General features: G+C 38.2%; 1 protein-coding gene across 8 annotated transcripts in view; it reads right to left on the bottom strand.

Annotated features, from left to right (window-relative positions):
- MAP2K4 (mitogen-activated protein kinase kinase 4) overlaps positions 1–18,514 on the bottom strand; it is a 105,355-nt gene that overhangs the window by 65,560 nt on the left and 21,281 nt on the right. For all 8 annotated transcript variants that reach the window (XM_082441437.1, XM_082441429.1, XM_082441431.1 and 5 more), the window contains one exon: positions 8,497–8,599. In XM_082441437.1, coding sequence (XP_082297563.1) covers positions 8,497–8,599 — 103 coding nt within the window. The remainder of the gene's footprint in view (positions 1–8,496; positions 8,600–18,514) is intronic.

The raw sequence follows: 18,514 nt of genomic DNA, 5'->3' as shown, positions 1-18,514 counted from the left end.
GGAGAGCTACCAGAAAGGAGAAAATCAAAAGAATAGGAGAAAATCAAAAGAATAAAAGAAAAATAAAGCATATATCCTAGAATGAAAGATAGTGGTTTCTAGCTTAAGAGAGCAGTGAAAGGAAAGAAAGGAAGGAGAAGAGAAAAGGAAAATAAAACCAAAGCAGATTTCTGACACTGGGGAAAAGACAAAATCCTACAATCATCCACAAAGAAAAAAACAGGTCATATTCCAAAGTTCAAGAAACACAATGGCATATAACTTTTTAACAGTAATCCTTGAACACTGGAAACATTGGAGCAATGCTTTCAAAACTCTGAAGAAAAATGTCTACCCCAGAATTCTATAGTCAATAAAACTACTAATCTATTAAGAGGGTTAGATAAAGGCATTTTCAGACATGCAAAGACCCAAAAACCTTACTTACTAAGAAAAAAACACTTATCTTAGGAAACCGTTAGAAGATATACTCCCCCAAAATGTGAGAGAAAAACTGAAAAAGAGAGAGAAAGAAAGAGAGAAAGAGAGAGAGAGAAAGAGGAAGAAAGGAAGAGAGGAAGGGAGGAAGGGAGGAAGGAAGGAAGGAAGGAAGAAAACATGAAATCCCCGAAACAGGGAATCAAATTCAGGAGAGTAACATAGGCATTCACAAAACAATGGCACCAGCCATAAAGTGCAACCCCTCCAGAATACAGAAAGAGTGCTGTATACATGGACAGATGACTCTAGAAAAAAAGAACTGAGTGATCACCTAAGTAGTTAATTATGTGGAGAGGAGATTCACAGTGAACCATTAAATGAGGCAATTATTAACTCTGAGGCAAACACATTTGCTCAAGAACAGTAATATAATTATACTGTGACTCAATTTTAAATAATAATAATAAGAAAGAATACTCTGAAAAGAGATGATGTTTCCTTTAAATGGTAGAATTCCTTATTAGTAGACAGAAGTTTCCAGAAACATGCCTACATTACAAAGGCAAAGGACTTCTATAACATTATAAAGTAAACCAGAACTCAAAAACTTGCTGCCTGATTACAAATGGTTGGAAAACTCATCTAAAGCAAAGCAACCGGACATTTCTTTAAAGAGCAGAACTTTGCAGTACTACAGGTAAAGAACTAGGGATTATATATTTTAACGTCTAAGGCTCCGATTCGAGAATCAAGATGACGTAAAACACCAAAACTAAGTTCATTTTCGGGAGACAAGCAACTCAACAGCATTTATCACATTAATTTCTTTAAATAAATATTTCAGAATTAACATCCAATACCTGAGTCCAGCTTAAGGAGAATTATACTAGTGACTCTCCAAGGGTGGAGGGCCACATAGAGAATCAGCTCAGTCATATCTAGTACCACTGCCCTCCAAGTACAACCATCAGGTGCACGGAGGTGGAGTGTGGAACTGAAGGAAAGATTAAATACCTCTGAACTTTAAGAATGCAAGTTTTGAAAGATTATCTCACACAGCAGCATTATTCACTGTAGTCAAAAGTCGGAAACACCGAAATGTCCGTCAATGGATAAATGGATAACAAAATGTCATATATACATACAATATAATTCACCCTTAAGAAGGAAATTCGGACACATACCAGAACACAGATGGAGAGTGAGGACATGCTGAGTGAAACACGCCAGTCACAAAACAACAAGTACTGTATAATTCCACTTATATGAGGTCCCTAGAGTAATCAAATTCACAGACATAAAGTAGAATGGTGGTTACCAGGGGCCAGAAGAAAGAGGGATGGGGAGTTAGTGTTTAGTGGATACAGAGTTTCAGTTTGAGAAAATAAAAGAGTTCTGGAGATGAATGGTAGCGATGGATACACGACAACATGAATGTACTTAATGCCACTAAGCTGTACACTAAGAAATTGTTAAGATGGTAAATTTTATGTTATGCATATTTTGCTACAGTAAGAAAAAAAAGTTTGCTGCAGTAAATCTAAACCAGCCCAAAATAAGTAAATTACCCCACAGAATTTGACACATTTGGCCTTTTTAAATTTGTGGTACTAATTTGTACCTATAAATATTTCTACCATAAAATTACTGCCATTATGTGAAAGGGCTCCACCATAGAAATGTAGAGATTCCAAATGACTATGATTACATTAAAAATTCCAGAGACAGAAAAAAAAGTTTTAAGCTCAAGTAGACTAATGGTTTTCACACTCAGGAACTGACCAGAGATGTCCTGGGACTATTCTGAGGAATGAAGGTAGACAAGACCACAGAGCTCTCTCCCACCTCCACAAACAGCCTGTCAGGCTCATGCACAAGATTTTATTTCAAGAAAGGAGCACAACACTGGCTTGATTCATATTCATTCCTATTCATATTCATTTTCTCTCCCCCCCCACCCCCCACCCCGCCATTCACCATACAAAATAATGAAAGTCACTACCCTAATTCAATGCCTGAACTAAAATCAGAGTTAAGTGACACACTGAAGGTCACAGAGACCGTGATGACGCTGGGATAGAAACCAGGACTCCAGTAGTAACAAAACAGTTAATCCAAGATAATAAGTTTAAAAGATAAAGCTTCCACAATTTAACTAGCAATAAGTGTCCACGTAACTTATAATTACTGTTCTGCGTTTTAAGATGATGCTCTACTGAGTAGGCTCATCGTGGAATTAAGACTACTAGTGATTAGGCTTCCCTGGTGGCGCAGTGGTTAAGAATCCGCCTGCCAATGCAGGGGACCCCGGTTGGAGCCCTGGTCCGGGAAGATTCCACATGCCGCAGAGCAACTAAGCCCACGCGCCACAACTACTGAGCCTGCGCTCTAGAGCCCTCGAGCCACAACTACCGAGCCCACGAGCCACAAGTACTGAAGCCCGCATGCCTAGAGCCCGTGCTCCACAACAAGAGAAGCCACTGCAATGAGAAGCCCGCACACCGCAACGAAGAGTAGCACCCCACTCACCGCAACTAGAGAAAGCCCACGCGCAGCAACAAAGACCCAATGCAGCCAAAAATAAATAAATAAATTAAAAAAAAAAAAAGAACACTAGTGATTAACTGGGGACTTCAAAACTTCTTTTAAAGCTACCTCTTAGATGTTCTATGGCACAACTGAGCCTTTTTCTGTTCAAATATAATAAAGATAAATGAGATCCTCTTGGTCTCAACAAAACAGAGCCCCTTAAATTTACAACATATGGTTCCCAAATGTTTAGCTTAAGCCCCCAAATGTATCTTTACTCATCATTATTTATTTCCAATGTTAGCTTTTAAGCTGGTGGTTCTTCTTGTACAATCCTGATACGTTGTGAAGATAAAAGGGCTGTTCTTTCAGAATAACAATCGTATTTGGTGCATTCTAAATGATTCAGCACGCTGACAGCACTCACACATCACTCAGCGTGATGAAAGCACAGAACACAGCCGTGGAATATCTACTTCTGTTCAGGTCAAATTTTATATACAGAACATGATTTTAGCACAAGCCTGCCACATTTATAAGAATACCCTTGGGGTATCAAAAAGACATATAGTGCCTAGTATAATCCAATCCTGATGGAAATGTCAAAAGTAGCCAAACATTTTTTTCCTTTCGTCTTTCCTTGCACTCTTTAGTTTTACAGCTTAATCTTTCATTTAAAGAGCCAAATGGCAAAATGCTAACATTTCTTACATCTAGGTAGCAGGTACAAGAGTCTCTAACACTCACTTTTTCGTGTGTTGGAAATACTTATAATTTTAACCAATGATAATTAAAAACCAAGGTTTCTTGTTCAGGTTGTCTCCTCACTCTCTAAGGACTCACATGAAAAGAATGATTTTTTTTTTAAAGGAAATAAACAGGAAATAAACAATAAAGAAACAGAGATTTAGACAAACTTCTGAACACCTGAAAGCAGACAAAAATATCTACACAAAGCAAAACTAATAAATTCCAAGGGAAGGGACTCTACAGTTTCAAAAACTTGTCAGCCAAGTGCAGAGTAAAACCTTGTTTAGCTCCTGCTTCAAACTTGAAAAAAAAAAAACAAAGTGATGAAGTAATCTATAATACTTATTTGATGATATTAAAGAATCATTTATCCTAGTAGATATAATGATAATATTATGATTGTGTTTTTAAAAAGGAGTCCTTGTCTTTTAAAAACACATCCTGAAATATTTATAGATGGAATAATATGTCTGAGGTTTGGTTAAAACTAAGGAGGGTAGAGGAATAGACAAAAATAATATTGGCCATATTAACTGTTGAAGCTGCTAAAGCTGACTGATAAATACATAGAGATTCAGCTACCACTCTCCAGTTTTGGATATATTTGCAACTTTCCATAATAAGGGGTTAAAAAAAATAGCAATAGAGAAAACTAGCACCCATAACACATGGTGGGAGGGGAGCATGCCGCCGAGATGAGAGATAGGTAATGGTCCCAACAGAACCTTAGAGAGGATTCATAGCTGGAAAGTACAAAAGTCTGGAAATGGAAGAGCGATTAAAATTCTTTCCAGAAGAAAGGTTTACTCAGCTCCTCCTTTCCTTTCCACCTGCCCCAAAATGAAAAGAGAGCATGCTCTAAAGAAAACAAACATGCTACCTGGAAAAAACAATGCCTCCTAGGGCAAATATTGGCCTACTCATTATGGCATCTAGAGTATTCCTGGCCTAACAGCCAGCACTCAAACCATTCACAGAAAAGTCAAGTCAAGCCCACCAGTTGGCTGCCTCTAACCAGAGCTTCCAATAAGTCTTCTAATTTCCTCATCCTCAACTATCAGTGGACAACCGAGAACTACTAGACATGTGGAAAAAAGCTAACACAAAGGAGAAAGACAAAGATAAAAGAAAAAGTGACCCTTGAGGAAATAGATTACCTAAAGGATAGAAAAGAATTTTTAAATTCCAGACTTTACATCCATAAATTAAGAACAGGATACTAAGAAAAAGCCAGAATCAACTCTTAGAAATAAAAAATCAATTCCCTAAATAGAATATTCTATCGAAGGGTCAGGAAATAAAGGAAATCTCCTAGAATATAAAGCAAGAAAACAAAGAGATAGAAAATATAAAACTCAAAGACCGAGAGAATTCAGAGATAAAACCAAATAACACACATTTCAGGAAGAGCGACTAGGAAAAACATGAAGGAATCTATCAAAAGAAAAGCAGCAGAAACTCTCTCAGAAAAAGATACGTGACTCTTCAAACTAAAACAACTCATCCGGTACACAGAAAGATGCTCCAAACCTAAGCATTTTCTCATATAATCATAGAACACCAAGAATAAAGGCAAAATGCTGAAAGTGAGAGAGAAATAGGTAATCTATAACTAATATCTCCACTACGATGAAACAGATCTACACATGGTCCCCAAATTTAGCTTGCGATGACACTCACCAGAATGCCATTCTCCCCTCTCTCCACCTAACCTCCTCTACGGGGCTTTCAAAGTCCAGTTCAAACCTTGTTCCTTTGTGAAACTTTTCACCAAGCTGTTTATCTGAAGTGCTCTTACCCCTCCTGCACCATTCATCTGACTTTTGATCTGTATCACCTTATGCCTTACTTCTTGAATTTCTGTCTTCTTGAAAGTTTATTTAAACTGCTATTTCTCAGAAAATAAGGACACTGTCTTAATCTTTTTTTTTTTTAATCGTCCACAGAATCCTGCACCCAGTAGACATCAAATGTCAGATGGATCTGAAACTAGTCCCTGGGACATAACTTCATTAGTTACTTATATTTCATCTTATCTTTTCCTAAACTCATTTAAAAAGTTTTATATTTATATCTATAACTAAAGTTCAAGAAGAACTGAATGCAAGGAAATTTTAAAAGGAGGAAACACATATAAATGGCATAGAGGTATCTTTTTCAAAGCCTCCACCTACTGCAAGTTATATCTTCTAATTGCAAACTCATCCTAAGCAGTGATCAACAGTGGTTTTTAGTGCCTGATAGTATTCAATACACAGGAAGAATACAGAGGATCCCTGTGGAAGGCGGTGGGAAGGTAGAGAAGATATGCTGCCCTAAGCAGGGAAACAACTGTCTCTGAAGAGTATCAGTACTAGTAGTTGCCTATTCCTGATCCAGATAACAGACCAGTGCAATAATAAAACTCAAAGGCAGGGTCTAAAACTTTTACATACTAGAATCAAATTCCAAAGATTCTATCACAAAGATGTCTATTACTGTGTCCTCTCAAACTTTTAACACCTTCTGGGAAGAGATAAATAAGAAACCTAGCAGGTTACAGGATTATTATTATTATTTTTTTTTCATTTTCGTTCAACAACAGTAAACCACTAAAACCTTTATTAAATGACTAATTACACAACATAACATGGAAAAAAAAACACATAAGTATGAAGATTAGGGTTACGAAGATCTTAGAAATAATTTTGCAGATGACGATGCTAATGCTTCAGGAGGTTAAATGGTTTGCCTTGTGTTACTCAGCTGGTTAGTGGCAAAGAAAAGAAACTAGAGAACAAGCATTATTTATATACTCAGTACATAAAACTGAGTCCAATATTATGGTTTTTAAAATTCAAATATGGTTGATTTACAATGTTGTATTATGTATGCTGTTCAGTTTCAGGTGTACAGTAAAGTGATTCAGTTATACATACATGCATATATATATGAATATAAGAATACATATATATCTTTTTTTTCAAATTCTTTTCCACTATAGGTTATTACAAGATATTGAATATAGTTCCCTGTGCTATGCAGTAGGCCCTTGTTGGTTATCTAGGTTACAGGATTATTATGAAGTAGTTTTAAAAAAAGAAAGAAAGAAAAAACAAACAAAAAAACCCTGATAGACTCAAATTTTGGAAGAAAGCTTTTTCTTCACCACCCGTTTACTGTTTAAAAAAAAAAAGATTCTGTCCATGAATTCCCCTAGACATGAAGTAAGTCTAATGGGAAGAGAGTACAAATATGTAAATGTTTTTCTAGTTCTAAATGCAAATCAGGTTGTCTTCCTCTTTGTCCAAGGGGGCTTTTAAAAAAAGAAAGAAAGATTTGTTAAGTTTGGCGATTACTACATATCCTTCTTTTTTAGACTTCAAATGTGTGGTTCAGCTGGCAACCAAGGTAACAGAAATGGAATATGTTCAAGAATTAGTTTTGTATTAGCTTTCACTAGAAATTCTAGGAAATGAGGAAGGAGGTTCTTTTAAGTTCTTTTGTACTAGCTTTCACTAGAAATTCTAGGAAATGAGGAAGGAGGTTCTTTTAACAGTGTTTCCTTACTGCTGGAGCTCTGACTAATTAAGCAGTACTAAGAGTTTCCTTCCTCAGTATGTTTCAGAGAAGGTAACAAGGTTGAGCTCTGACAAGAAGTCTCATTGTGAACAGCAGTCTAATAAAGCTGACAGACACCACTCCCAGGCAAATAAACTGCGACTCAGTTTTCATTGAAAATCTCTTTCATTCCCCTTTAGGTGATAGGTGTAAGCATAAGAGAGTACCACACGTACATGCTGCTTCCTTCTAGACACTGATGTTTTAAAAATAAAATATTTTCAGCATTCCTACTGCAAGACAGTCTACCTTCTACCAATGTGTTACTGTTTGCAAATACAATGTATGCTAAATGTCAAACAGCAATAAATGTGCCTCTTTGGGAAGAATAAACGTATCTGTAGTCTAACAAAGTTTGAATACAAATTGCTGAGGAATTATTACAAAACTATAAAATAATGGATTCTGACAGCTTTTTAAACCATACCTTCTACCACTTGCTTTATAGTTCTCAATACTAGAACTAGGTGAAAATTATATTTCTGGACATTAGTAGAAATGTAAATCCACTGGCTTTGACCCTTCATGTTCTTGCCAGGTTTGAGAAAAAGAAAACATTATTATTTAATACTTCACTTCACTTTGATTCAAAGGTTTCTGTAAAATATTATTATGGCAAGATTGCTTTAAATTAACTAATATATTTCTAATACTTTTCAGTAAAATGCTACAATATCATTTCTATTTTTTAATTTAAAAATATCAAGGGAATCAATTTTTTAAAAAATTACTGACACATATTCTTTCAATCTACTATGACATGGAAATCTTACAGACACTCAGTATATTAAGAATGGAGATCTATTTTGTCGCCTAGTAAGTGGGGATGATTTGTGCAGATCTACAGGAGAGAGTTAAGTTTTCTAAATACTACTTACAACTTAACTGGAAATCCAGAAGGAGAGGTAAAAATAATATTCTCAGAGTTCAATAAGAGAGAAATTAAAACGATATAAATGTAACTGTATCTTCAGCTCTTTCTTTCCCTTCAAGTAAACTTTAAAAAGGAAAATTGTGTTTGCCTACTTCAGACTACAGAATCAACAGTTTTCTATCTGAGTTCAAACAGTAATATTTCAAATGGCCCAGAGGATAATAGAAATACCAACCCCTCGACTTGAAAAAATTCATAAAACACAATAACTTTAAAACCCTTGCTTGAGTTGAGCCTTTTATTTGGTTACCAGGAATACTCACATGTGTGGGTTTTGAACTCCTGCAGGATTGGGATTCAGAGTAAACCTTGCTGTAGATTTGAAAGGTGGATTTGCAAAATTCAACTTCAGTGCTTTGCGTTTACCTAAGAAATAACAAATAAAAAGTAAAAGTTTCAAGTACTATATAAAACAGGTAGGATTCTGAGGGCAAAAGAAATTCACACGAAAAGGCAGAAAATTTTGCTTTAACATATAATTAATATTTTGAAAGGTGGCAAAGAATTGCTCAGAATTAAGAAAAAGTAAATAAAAATGATCTAAAGTTGTTACTAACCACAAATCACTCATTATCTCCAGAACAACAGAAAACAGTGCTCAGTGCTTCCAGTTCATATTGCTCAGAGATGCTAAGGCTTTTGTAAGTAAAAACGCCACAGTAAAAATCATTCCCCTCAGCAGATATACTGAAAAATACTAAAATATTAGCACCTTTCCAGTGTTACATTTTACTTCCTTAGTTTAATAAAAATCATTTTCCCTCGAATGTAATATAAACAACTGAGTGAAGAATATGAAGCATTCTGCAACCATAATGGCCTAAAAGCATTATGGTACAGTCAACTTCAAGTTAATAACACAGGTATACCAAATAATCATTTTTTGGGGGGCAATTTCTGTGGTATGGGAAGGGAGAAAGTATCAATACCTTATATTATACCAAAAAAAAAAAAATGTCCTTTACAGAAAAGCCAGAAAACTCAGAAAAGATAAAGAAACAAAAATGTATAAAATATTATATATACACCTATAAGTATATAGGGTTTTAAAAACTTGTATATACACTTAAAAGTCCAGTTACCCCAAAATAATCATTATCTATTGCACACTATTTTCTTTTACATAGATGGAGACATTATTTTTTCCTCTACAATTAAAATTGGACAACAATACTGTTTTGTAACATGCTCTACTCACTGACCATATTTTTTTCTATGTCAATAAATCTTACAAAATCATTAACGCAGGGTTCTACTATATGGAAATTTTGAAACAGAGTTGGGTTTTTCCACATTCTTAGTACACCTTGGTTTCATGTACATATTAAGGATACTTTTCCTAGCACTCACTCTTCACACTTTATTATACATATATCAATCAATACCTATTCCAACAACATCTCTGCCATCCAAGCACCTTCCCACCTCAGTGGATTCAGGAAATGGATTAGAGGGCTCAACCTGTTCAGCCCGGTGCTTTCACGAGACGTGGAAGGCTGAGCGTGCCACGCTAGTCGGACGGACTGCAGGACAAGAGCTGGATCAGCTCTCAGGGATGGGCCTTTCTACAGGATAATGGCAGTTTCTAAGAAGCCCACTGTCAGACATAACCATAGTACAACATGAATTTTCCTCATAAGTTGCCCTTTTGGGTACCAATTTTTTTTTTAATAATTTTTATTTGACTGCAAGTAGAGAAAGGCCATTCAAATTATACATGCAAAAGGTACTCTACAAAAAATGGCAGATTTGACTGTATTAAAAAAGCAAACTCTGTATTTACCAAAAAACCTTTAAAAAGTTAAATGAAAACTTGGGAAAATCCTTATAATACAAAATCAGAAACTCTAAATATATAAAGACGTCACACAAATCAAGAAAAAAATAGAAAAATTGGCAAGGGTATGAAAAATTAAGCAACGTTGAGAAAAAATTATGAAAGGTACTCATAACACCAAAAACAGTTAAAATTTTGGTTCATGTGAAATTGGGAAAGTTTAGAGGTTTTATTTTGTACACATACATTTATTTTTTTTTAATGATAACATGGTGATCAGAGTGACCAGGTAAAAGAATCACTAGCAAAATACACTGCTGGTAGAAAAGTAACCTCTGGTGAGAGGTTCAGCAATATACAAGAAGCTTTAAGTGAATATGTGCTTTCACTTCTTGGAAATCTGTCTTCAAGAAATACTTAAAGGCAGAGGATTATTTGCAGGCCCTGCTAGATTCTGAAATTGCTTGGGACTGCTTGCTCACTCCTCTGGTCCTTCAGTTTCCTCCCTTTTTGAATGGGAATCTCCATCACTGTTATCCAATGCCTGACCCACCACTGTATCTTGGAAGCAGATAATTCATCTTCTAGTTACTAGGTTCATAGATGGAGAAGAATTTTGTGTCACAGTGGATCATACTCAAGAGTCTCACCCCATAGCTGATTTAGATGCTTTTGATGATGAGATTTAGGGCTGGTGAGCTGAAGATGTAACGAGTTAAGCCTTCTGGGGACGAGGGAGGAGGGTGAATGTACTTTGCATGTGGGGCAGATGTAACTATGTGGGGGCCAGAAGGCAGACTGTAGTGGACTGAAAAGGTGGCCCCCAAAGTACCAGAAGCGATGAATGTTACTCCATATAGCAAAGTTTCTGGAGATACACTTGAGTTAAGGACCTTTGCAGTCATAGATCTGAACGAGCTCAATGCTTACAAACTCCCCAAATCAAAAGTTGCACACCACCTGCCACGTGTGTGCGTCTGAAACTACCTGGTACATCACCCATGTTCTCTATATGGTGAAAAGTGATAGAAGACTGAGATCAGATGCTAAGGGTAATAACAGAACATAGAATCATTGTGAAAACTATACAAAGAAACACACCAAAAAGGGCCCTCTCTTCAAAAGCCCAATTTGACAGGACAGTAGCTAACCTTCCAAGGCAAATAAGGTATGTTACTACAATTAAAACGTACTCAAACTGTTCTTTTGAAAATAAATATTTCTACCTAATACACACACACACAGAGATTCCTTTTCGCACTGCATTCACATTTAAACAAAAATAAATTGAAGTCTTTAAAGGACATTTACCGCATAAATGAACAAGCACACAAGTAACAGAATGTGACATAACTTACATAAATTAGATTTAAACACACTCTATACTTCAGAAACATCTGCAGCTATCTTGAAAACAGTCCAAGTATATATTTTGATCTCTCACCAACAAAATATGCCAAAGAATTCTATAAAAGTTCAAAGCCTCTGTAAGCAGCGATGGCTCAGAGCCTGAGGTCGAGTTACACGGCCTGTTCTCAGCAGCGCACCCCAACTGCCCAAATGATGATCAGTTTAAGAGGAACTCATAAGGTGGTCAGCCTAGAGGAGGAGAAGGAACGCTCCAGAAAGTCCATCAAAGGTGAGATTCCGGGAAAGGTAGAAAGAGGCAGCTTTTACAGTACCTTAAAGGCGTTTTCTGAATCTCTGTAGGCATGAGCCTTTTTGTTTGTTTAAGCATCTCTTCCTCTCCCATTAACTTTCTCTAAGTAAGAACCTCTATTAGGTCTGGTCTTTCTCATCTTAACTTCTCTTTCTCAAGGGCCCCAAAAAACTAAACCCTAAAGGCAACCTGTCACCATGTATTCAGATATTTTTAATAACAAAACTACAAACAAATAGGATATTAGATCAATGTGGGATTTTTTCAAAAGCCTGCAACAACTTCCACAGGGAGAAAAGGGTACAAGGAAATAAGTGATACTATAAATGGCCAGTGGAGATTTGTAGAAGCTAATAGGGATTAAAATATTTGTACAAATAATTTAAAGTAATTATCAAGAAAGATCATAAATTTGTGATTATAATTACCCCTTTGGTAAGACTGTCACCAAATAATCAATTCCTAACCAGTCAACAGAGATAAACAGACCCTCCCCTTTAACTACAGTAGGATAGAAACAAAGTATGTCAAACATCTTAAATTATTCATATGGAAGAAGTGTCCCATCCAGAAGACTGTCTTTGTATACTTAAAACCCAAGTTCAGTGCCTGATATAGAAAATACTTTCAAATGCTTATTGATCTGGGAATAAATTTGACATGGACAGACCAAGACAACTGAAGTGTGGGTTAAATTAGCTAGAGTAAGTTTCTGTTGCTGGCACCCAAGAACACTGACTGATAAGGAAAACAGTATTTGTCCTCATCCCACCAGACTTCCAAAGCGCTGCTGTATCCTTTAGGGCAATACTGCCTAACTTTTTTCATGCCATAGCTTACACAGAAAATGAGGACATTGGTTCAACACAGTGAGAAAATCAAAACCAGAGCCGGCCTGAAAGCTGGCCGAGGTGGTTCGGCAGCCTCCGGCCCCACTCAGCCACTCCAGGGACTGAAGGGCCAGCCTTTCTGCGTTACCCTTGGAATTCTGGCTTCAGAGCTCTGCCTTAAGAGAACACCAGTAATACTGACACAAACTTCTCCATATCATGCATATGCAATTTCTTCCTCACAGTTCTCATGAGAGGAGCGTTCCTAAGCATGGGATCCTCAAGAATATTCAGAACTATGATTCTGAAGAAGAAGGATTTGTCCAAGTATATCCATACTCCCTACAGCCTAGGAATATCTTTTGCTCTAATTCTGACCACAGAAAAACTCAGACTCACAGAATATTGAAGCCGAAAGGAAGACACCTTTCAGCTTTCAGACCATTGTGGGTTATGTGGTAGATTGTTACAAAAATAGCCACCAATGAATCACAGCTCCCTGTGTCCACGCCTCTTTGCAATGTGACTTTGCTGCTCTTCCCATCAACAGGTGGCATCCATTTCCCTCCCTCTTGAATCTGGGCAGGCCTTGGGACTTGCTTCGACCAGAATAATAGAGCAGAAGGGATGCTATATGACGTCCAAAGCTAAGCCTTATGAGCCCTTGCAGTTTGCACTCTCACCCTCTTGGAAAGCTACCGAGTCTAAATGGAAAGCAGTTCAGTCAGGCTTCCTTGATGATGAAAGAGCACATGGAGAGGCCCAGAAGTCCCAGCTACCCCAGCTGAGCTGAGACCGCCCCAACAGACCGACTAGCTGAATGCAAACATGTGAGTAACAAATAGAATCATGAAAAATTAAACAGCTGCTCTTTTAAGCCACTACTCACATGCTAAAGGAGCTGGGTAGAAACAATGAAAAAGCGATCAGAATCAGTCCCTCTGAAGGAACTCCTACCACCACCACAGGGGACTCCCCAGAACCAAGCACAGGATAAACTGGGAACTTGAACTACAATGGACAAATCACTCATATGATACCAAGTATTCCAAGCATCCCACCAGAGGTGGGGGAAAAAGAATTGCCTTAAATTCTCATTTCTCCCTTGGCTCTAAATCTGAGTACCTAATTTTCAAAACAGAAAGAGTAACCAGAATAATTTTTTAAATTATCTGTAATCACCGGAAAAGAGGAAGACAATTCCAACTATGCACCCTCAAACAATTTCAGAAATGAGGAAATAAAGTGGTAGACAAGAACTTACTTTCATTCCCTTTTCTGCCTAAATTACTACTGTGACAAGTGCCCTAACTTATTTCATAAGCTCGAGAGAATAAGAGAGGAAGGATGTTGACTTGCAGTTAGAAGAAATGGGCAACTCTGTACATTTTAGACTTGCAATCTCAGGCCTTCCAAGTAGTAAATGAGCTACTACCAGCTAATATTATATTACTCCTCTTCTGCCAGCCTTTGGTACATCAGGGTGAGCAATTTCCAAAAATTCACAAAATCTCACTTAGAACACTGAACTCTCATCAGTAAAATAGAACACTGTCATTCATCCATGCAGCTAAGCATTTTGGAAACTGGACAGTGCTGAGTTTGTTTAAGAAACCAACAGCCCCTTTAGCACATTTTGACACTTTCGTGTGTAAGATAGATTTGGGGGAAGTCCAGTGTAATAAGTTACATAGCCATTGGTGCAGAAATATCACACTTATACACAAGGTGGTTTGCCAGGCAGTGAGGACAGAAGGATAGACAAGGTAGTGACATAATTACAAAGACTATTTTCTTTGGCATCCTGCCAAAATTAAAAAGGAACATGGTGGGAGGAAGTTAAAGGGTAGGAATAGGGGGGAAAAAGTACTTTTGCTAGATGCTAAATGACCACCAATGAAATACTGATAAAGATAAAAAGAGGGATATTTCTGTGGTCTAGTAATTCACACATCTGTAAAACCAAGATAAACACCACCCCTTACTTGGCAGAACTACTGTGGTAAGGACTAATATGAGCCAGATGTCTATTACCAGCAAACAAATATAATTCCTCAGACTAAACTAGCCAATTCCTGAGTAGTCCAAACTCTTCAAAAACACCCAGGGAGCAATTTAATTCAGGAGGACCCTCCTGGGATTACCAAGACAGCACAGGTGTCAAGGCTTTACCGAGATAAACAGGGCTTGAGATGCCTGTCCACACAGTCACACAGACAGAATCAAACTTTCTGCTGAGCAGGAGCCTGGCTTTGGATCGCCATGGTCCCAAGCTCTCCTGTGAGGTCCCCAGGTTCACTGAGGGGCAAAGAGGAAATCCTTCTGTCTGAACTACAAAGCCCCAGCTGAAATCACTACCTTCTGAAATGACAAGCTGGGAGAGAATATAAGGGCCTTACTGATCAATATGACAGCAAATATCCCAATTAGAAAATACACAAAGAGCATGAACAGGTAATTAACAAAAGAAGGAATACGAACAGAACAGAAATAAACCATTAACATGAAAAAATTATCAAATTCTCCTAGCTCTCCAAAAAATTAAAATTCATTTTTTGCCTTTAATACCACACATAAATAAAGTCCTAATATCAATGTTAACAAAGGGTATGAGAAGCAGCAGTCCCTTCAGAACTTGTCAGAGCTGTACTTTTACACCTATTTGTAGTTAGGTGATGCCCACCTTGCCCACCGCACCCTAAGTTTTAGGGGTGCAGAAACCATTTCTCATGTGCCTCAGTGTCTAGAATTACACCAGACACATAAATCCTTAACACTTCTTCAGTAAACAAAAGAACACAGACAAATGAATGAACAAACAAAGCACTGCTGTGAGATAAACTGGTTCACTTTCGCCATAAAAAGGGCCATACCTAGCAAGCATCTCAAAATGTCCTTACGGCCAACCCATTCCTAAGAATTTATCCTTTAGGAAGTTAAAGGCTATGCAAAGAAAGTTATTCAAAGCAGAGACATCTGTGTTAGATTAGTTACAAAAATTATGGCACACCCATAACTGGAATACTACACTACTACCAAGAAAACACACCATAAAGACTATTGACATTAGAACTAACTTTAACAGTGAGGGTTCTTTTTTAATCAGGCAATAAGTTATGTGTCTGATAAATTGTCATTTTAGTAAAGCACATGTGCATATGATAATCTATAATACACACACAGGCCACATTCTCCAGAATATCACTGGTGATTAATTCAAAGTGCTACAATTATGGGTGACTTTTTTCTTTTTCTACTTTTCTGTTTTTCAGCACTAAGCGTTTTTTGTCTCTGTTTTAATTATAGTCTCCTAGCTCCTCACATCAGAGCTTTCTAATCTGTTCTCTAAACCTAATCTTACTGAGCCCTAGAGAACAAGTAAAAAAATGGCCTTAAAAATACAAGTACGCATAGGCACTTTGATATACCTGCTAATACAACTTGGACATTTCCATATCCCTATCATCTTGTAATATTTCATAAGTTATATCATTTGAGATTTTTGAAGGTATATTTTTTTAACATCTTTATTGAAGTATATTGAAGGTATATTAATCAGCTAAGTTAACAATATTTTAATCTCCAACAAAACAGGAAAACACAATCTCCCCCCCCCCCACATACACACAATGCCATGCTCCTGACTGTGAAAGCACAGCCTCCATGGGAATCTAAGAGTGGGAATTCCAGTTACACACCCACCTTGAGAAGGTTCCATATGGATACTCAAAAGGTGGCAGCCATACCGTCAGCGCACCTCCATCCCCAGTTTAGGGGAGAAGAGGAAGATGTGCTAATAATTCTGAGTCCTTCATGTGCCCCCAGCTTGTTGTTTAGCATTCTCTTTTATGCCATCATCCTTCACAGTCCTTGTACGAAAGGCCTAACCCACTATACACCTGCACTGCTTCCCTTCACAGAGAAGCTCAACGGCCACACGTGGCGCTGACAACCCTAGTCAGGGAGGGGAGTGTCTGCAGCACAGTAAGTCAGTAAAGGTACCCAGCACCTTGTCCAGGAGCTCAGAACACTTTAAATCTGTGCAATGCCCCAAACTCAGCCAAATCCACAGGGCATTTTTGTTCTTAAGCTTCAAATCCGTGAACATGTCAACAGGGGCCCCACGGAGACAAGTGACACGCAAACACTGTGTTGAGCAACTCCAACCAAACTTTCTGTGCAGGCGGTCTGTGATGCCTTCTCCTGTGATGTGCAGGCCTCCCAATCGGACCCTTCAACATTCTAATGAAACTCCTCATCAGCTCCCCCAAGTTTTAAGTTACTGTCTCGCCACGCGCCCAAAGCAAGATGTTAGGATTTCTGGAAAACCATCCACATAAGGAGTCTTCCTTGTCGGTAGCCCTCTTTCTAGTGGGACAAGGCACATAATATGTAAACTTAGGAAAACCGTGTCAAGAAAAGTCGCGAAGCTTGTTCCGGTTTTCGTCCATACCTCGAGCCCATGCGGCGGCTCTGTGGAGGCAGAGGCACAGGCCAGAGGCGATGTTCTCACGGCGGCTTGCTTGAGCTCTAATGAGAAGCCAGAGTGCCCACTGCGCTTATATCACGTGCACTCTTCCTGCTCGGCAAACCCACAGCATCCTGCCATCATCATTTTAACTCCCCACCACCCAGAGATGAAATAAGCTCATTAACCATATTTTCTAATAATACCATCAGTATTTTTTCAATCAGCCCTTCAAACCTTTTTTATATGTACCACGGTGTTAAGAAAAGCACAGGTGCACAACACAATGAAGGAGAAACAAGGCTGTTCTTGGCTAAGCACCACTGACCTAGAGCTCTAGTGAGTGGCTCCAGGCCACAGGGCTAGGAGATGAATATTTCAGCCAACAGCAGTGCCCCAGTTGGGGAGCTACTAAAACAACCAGATCGGACTTCTTCTTAAAGAGTTTACTTAGAATAATATTATTAACCACACAACAAAGCCAGATTTTTGTCAAACATTAATTTCTTCACTTATCTAATTTCTTTCCTCATCTGCCCAAAATACCAATAAGGATTCCCACACAGTCATAAATAATTAACTCTTCTAGACTCAATCCTTTAAGTTAGCAAGTAGATTAGGATACAGAAAGCTGTATTTTTTATAGACAATTTAGCATCATACTAGATGTACCACTTTAGTCCTAGCAGACAGGACATCTTGATCCTTTTCACAACAGAAAATCAACCATCCACTGGCCAAAGTGATAGTGGATACCCACTCTTTTTTCCAGGTCACTATAGATTAGCCTGTCTAGAAAGCTTACTGATTCAAAGCTATGTGTCTATTATATGCAGGTAGTTTTGCTACAGACACTGTCTGTGATATAATAAAAAATATATTTGGTATTTGTTGGAGGTTCCTGGCACAGAGCTCCTACAACCCTTGGAATTTCCTAAGTGATGAGCGTCTTTTATTATGCATAACAAGCCTCTTTCCACTATATCAGAGTTTTTGCCTATTAGGTGGGGGTGGGGAGAACCTCCAAAACTTCAGGATGGGAAGGCTGGTCTCCAGAAAAACCAGTCAAGTGATCAGAGGGTTATAACTTCCAGCCCCACCCACTAACCTCCATGTAAGGCAGAGGGTCTGGAGATCGAGTTCAATCCCCAAAGGCCAACGATTTAATCAGTCATACCTATGTAATGAAAGTTTCATAAAAGCTCCTAAAGATGAGCCAGGGGAGCTTCCTGGTTGGTAAACACATCAAAGGGCTAGAAGGACGACAAGCCCAGAGAAGGTGTGGAAGCTCTGCACCCCCCCTCTCTCCACACCTTGCCCTATGCATCTCTTCTATTTGGCTGTTCCTGAGTTACATGTTTCTAATAAATTGGTAAACATAAGTAAAGTGTTTTCCTGAGTTCTGTGAGCTATTCTAGCAAACAAGTGAACCTGGGGGCGGTGGGTAAGGGAACCCTGTAATCTGCAGTCAGCCAGGCAGAAGCGTGAGTAGCCTCGGCACCCCATTTGCAGCTGGATCTGAAGTCAGGGCAGCTTTATGGGGCTG

The sequence above is a fragment of the Balaenoptera physalus genome (assembly GCF_965194825.1).
Source record: "Balaenoptera physalus genome assembly, chromosome: 20".
Taxonomy (NCBI): domain Eukaryota; kingdom Metazoa; phylum Chordata; class Mammalia; order Artiodactyla; family Balaenopteridae; genus Balaenoptera; species Balaenoptera physalus.
This window is presented reverse-complemented; position numbering and strand designations above follow the sequence as displayed.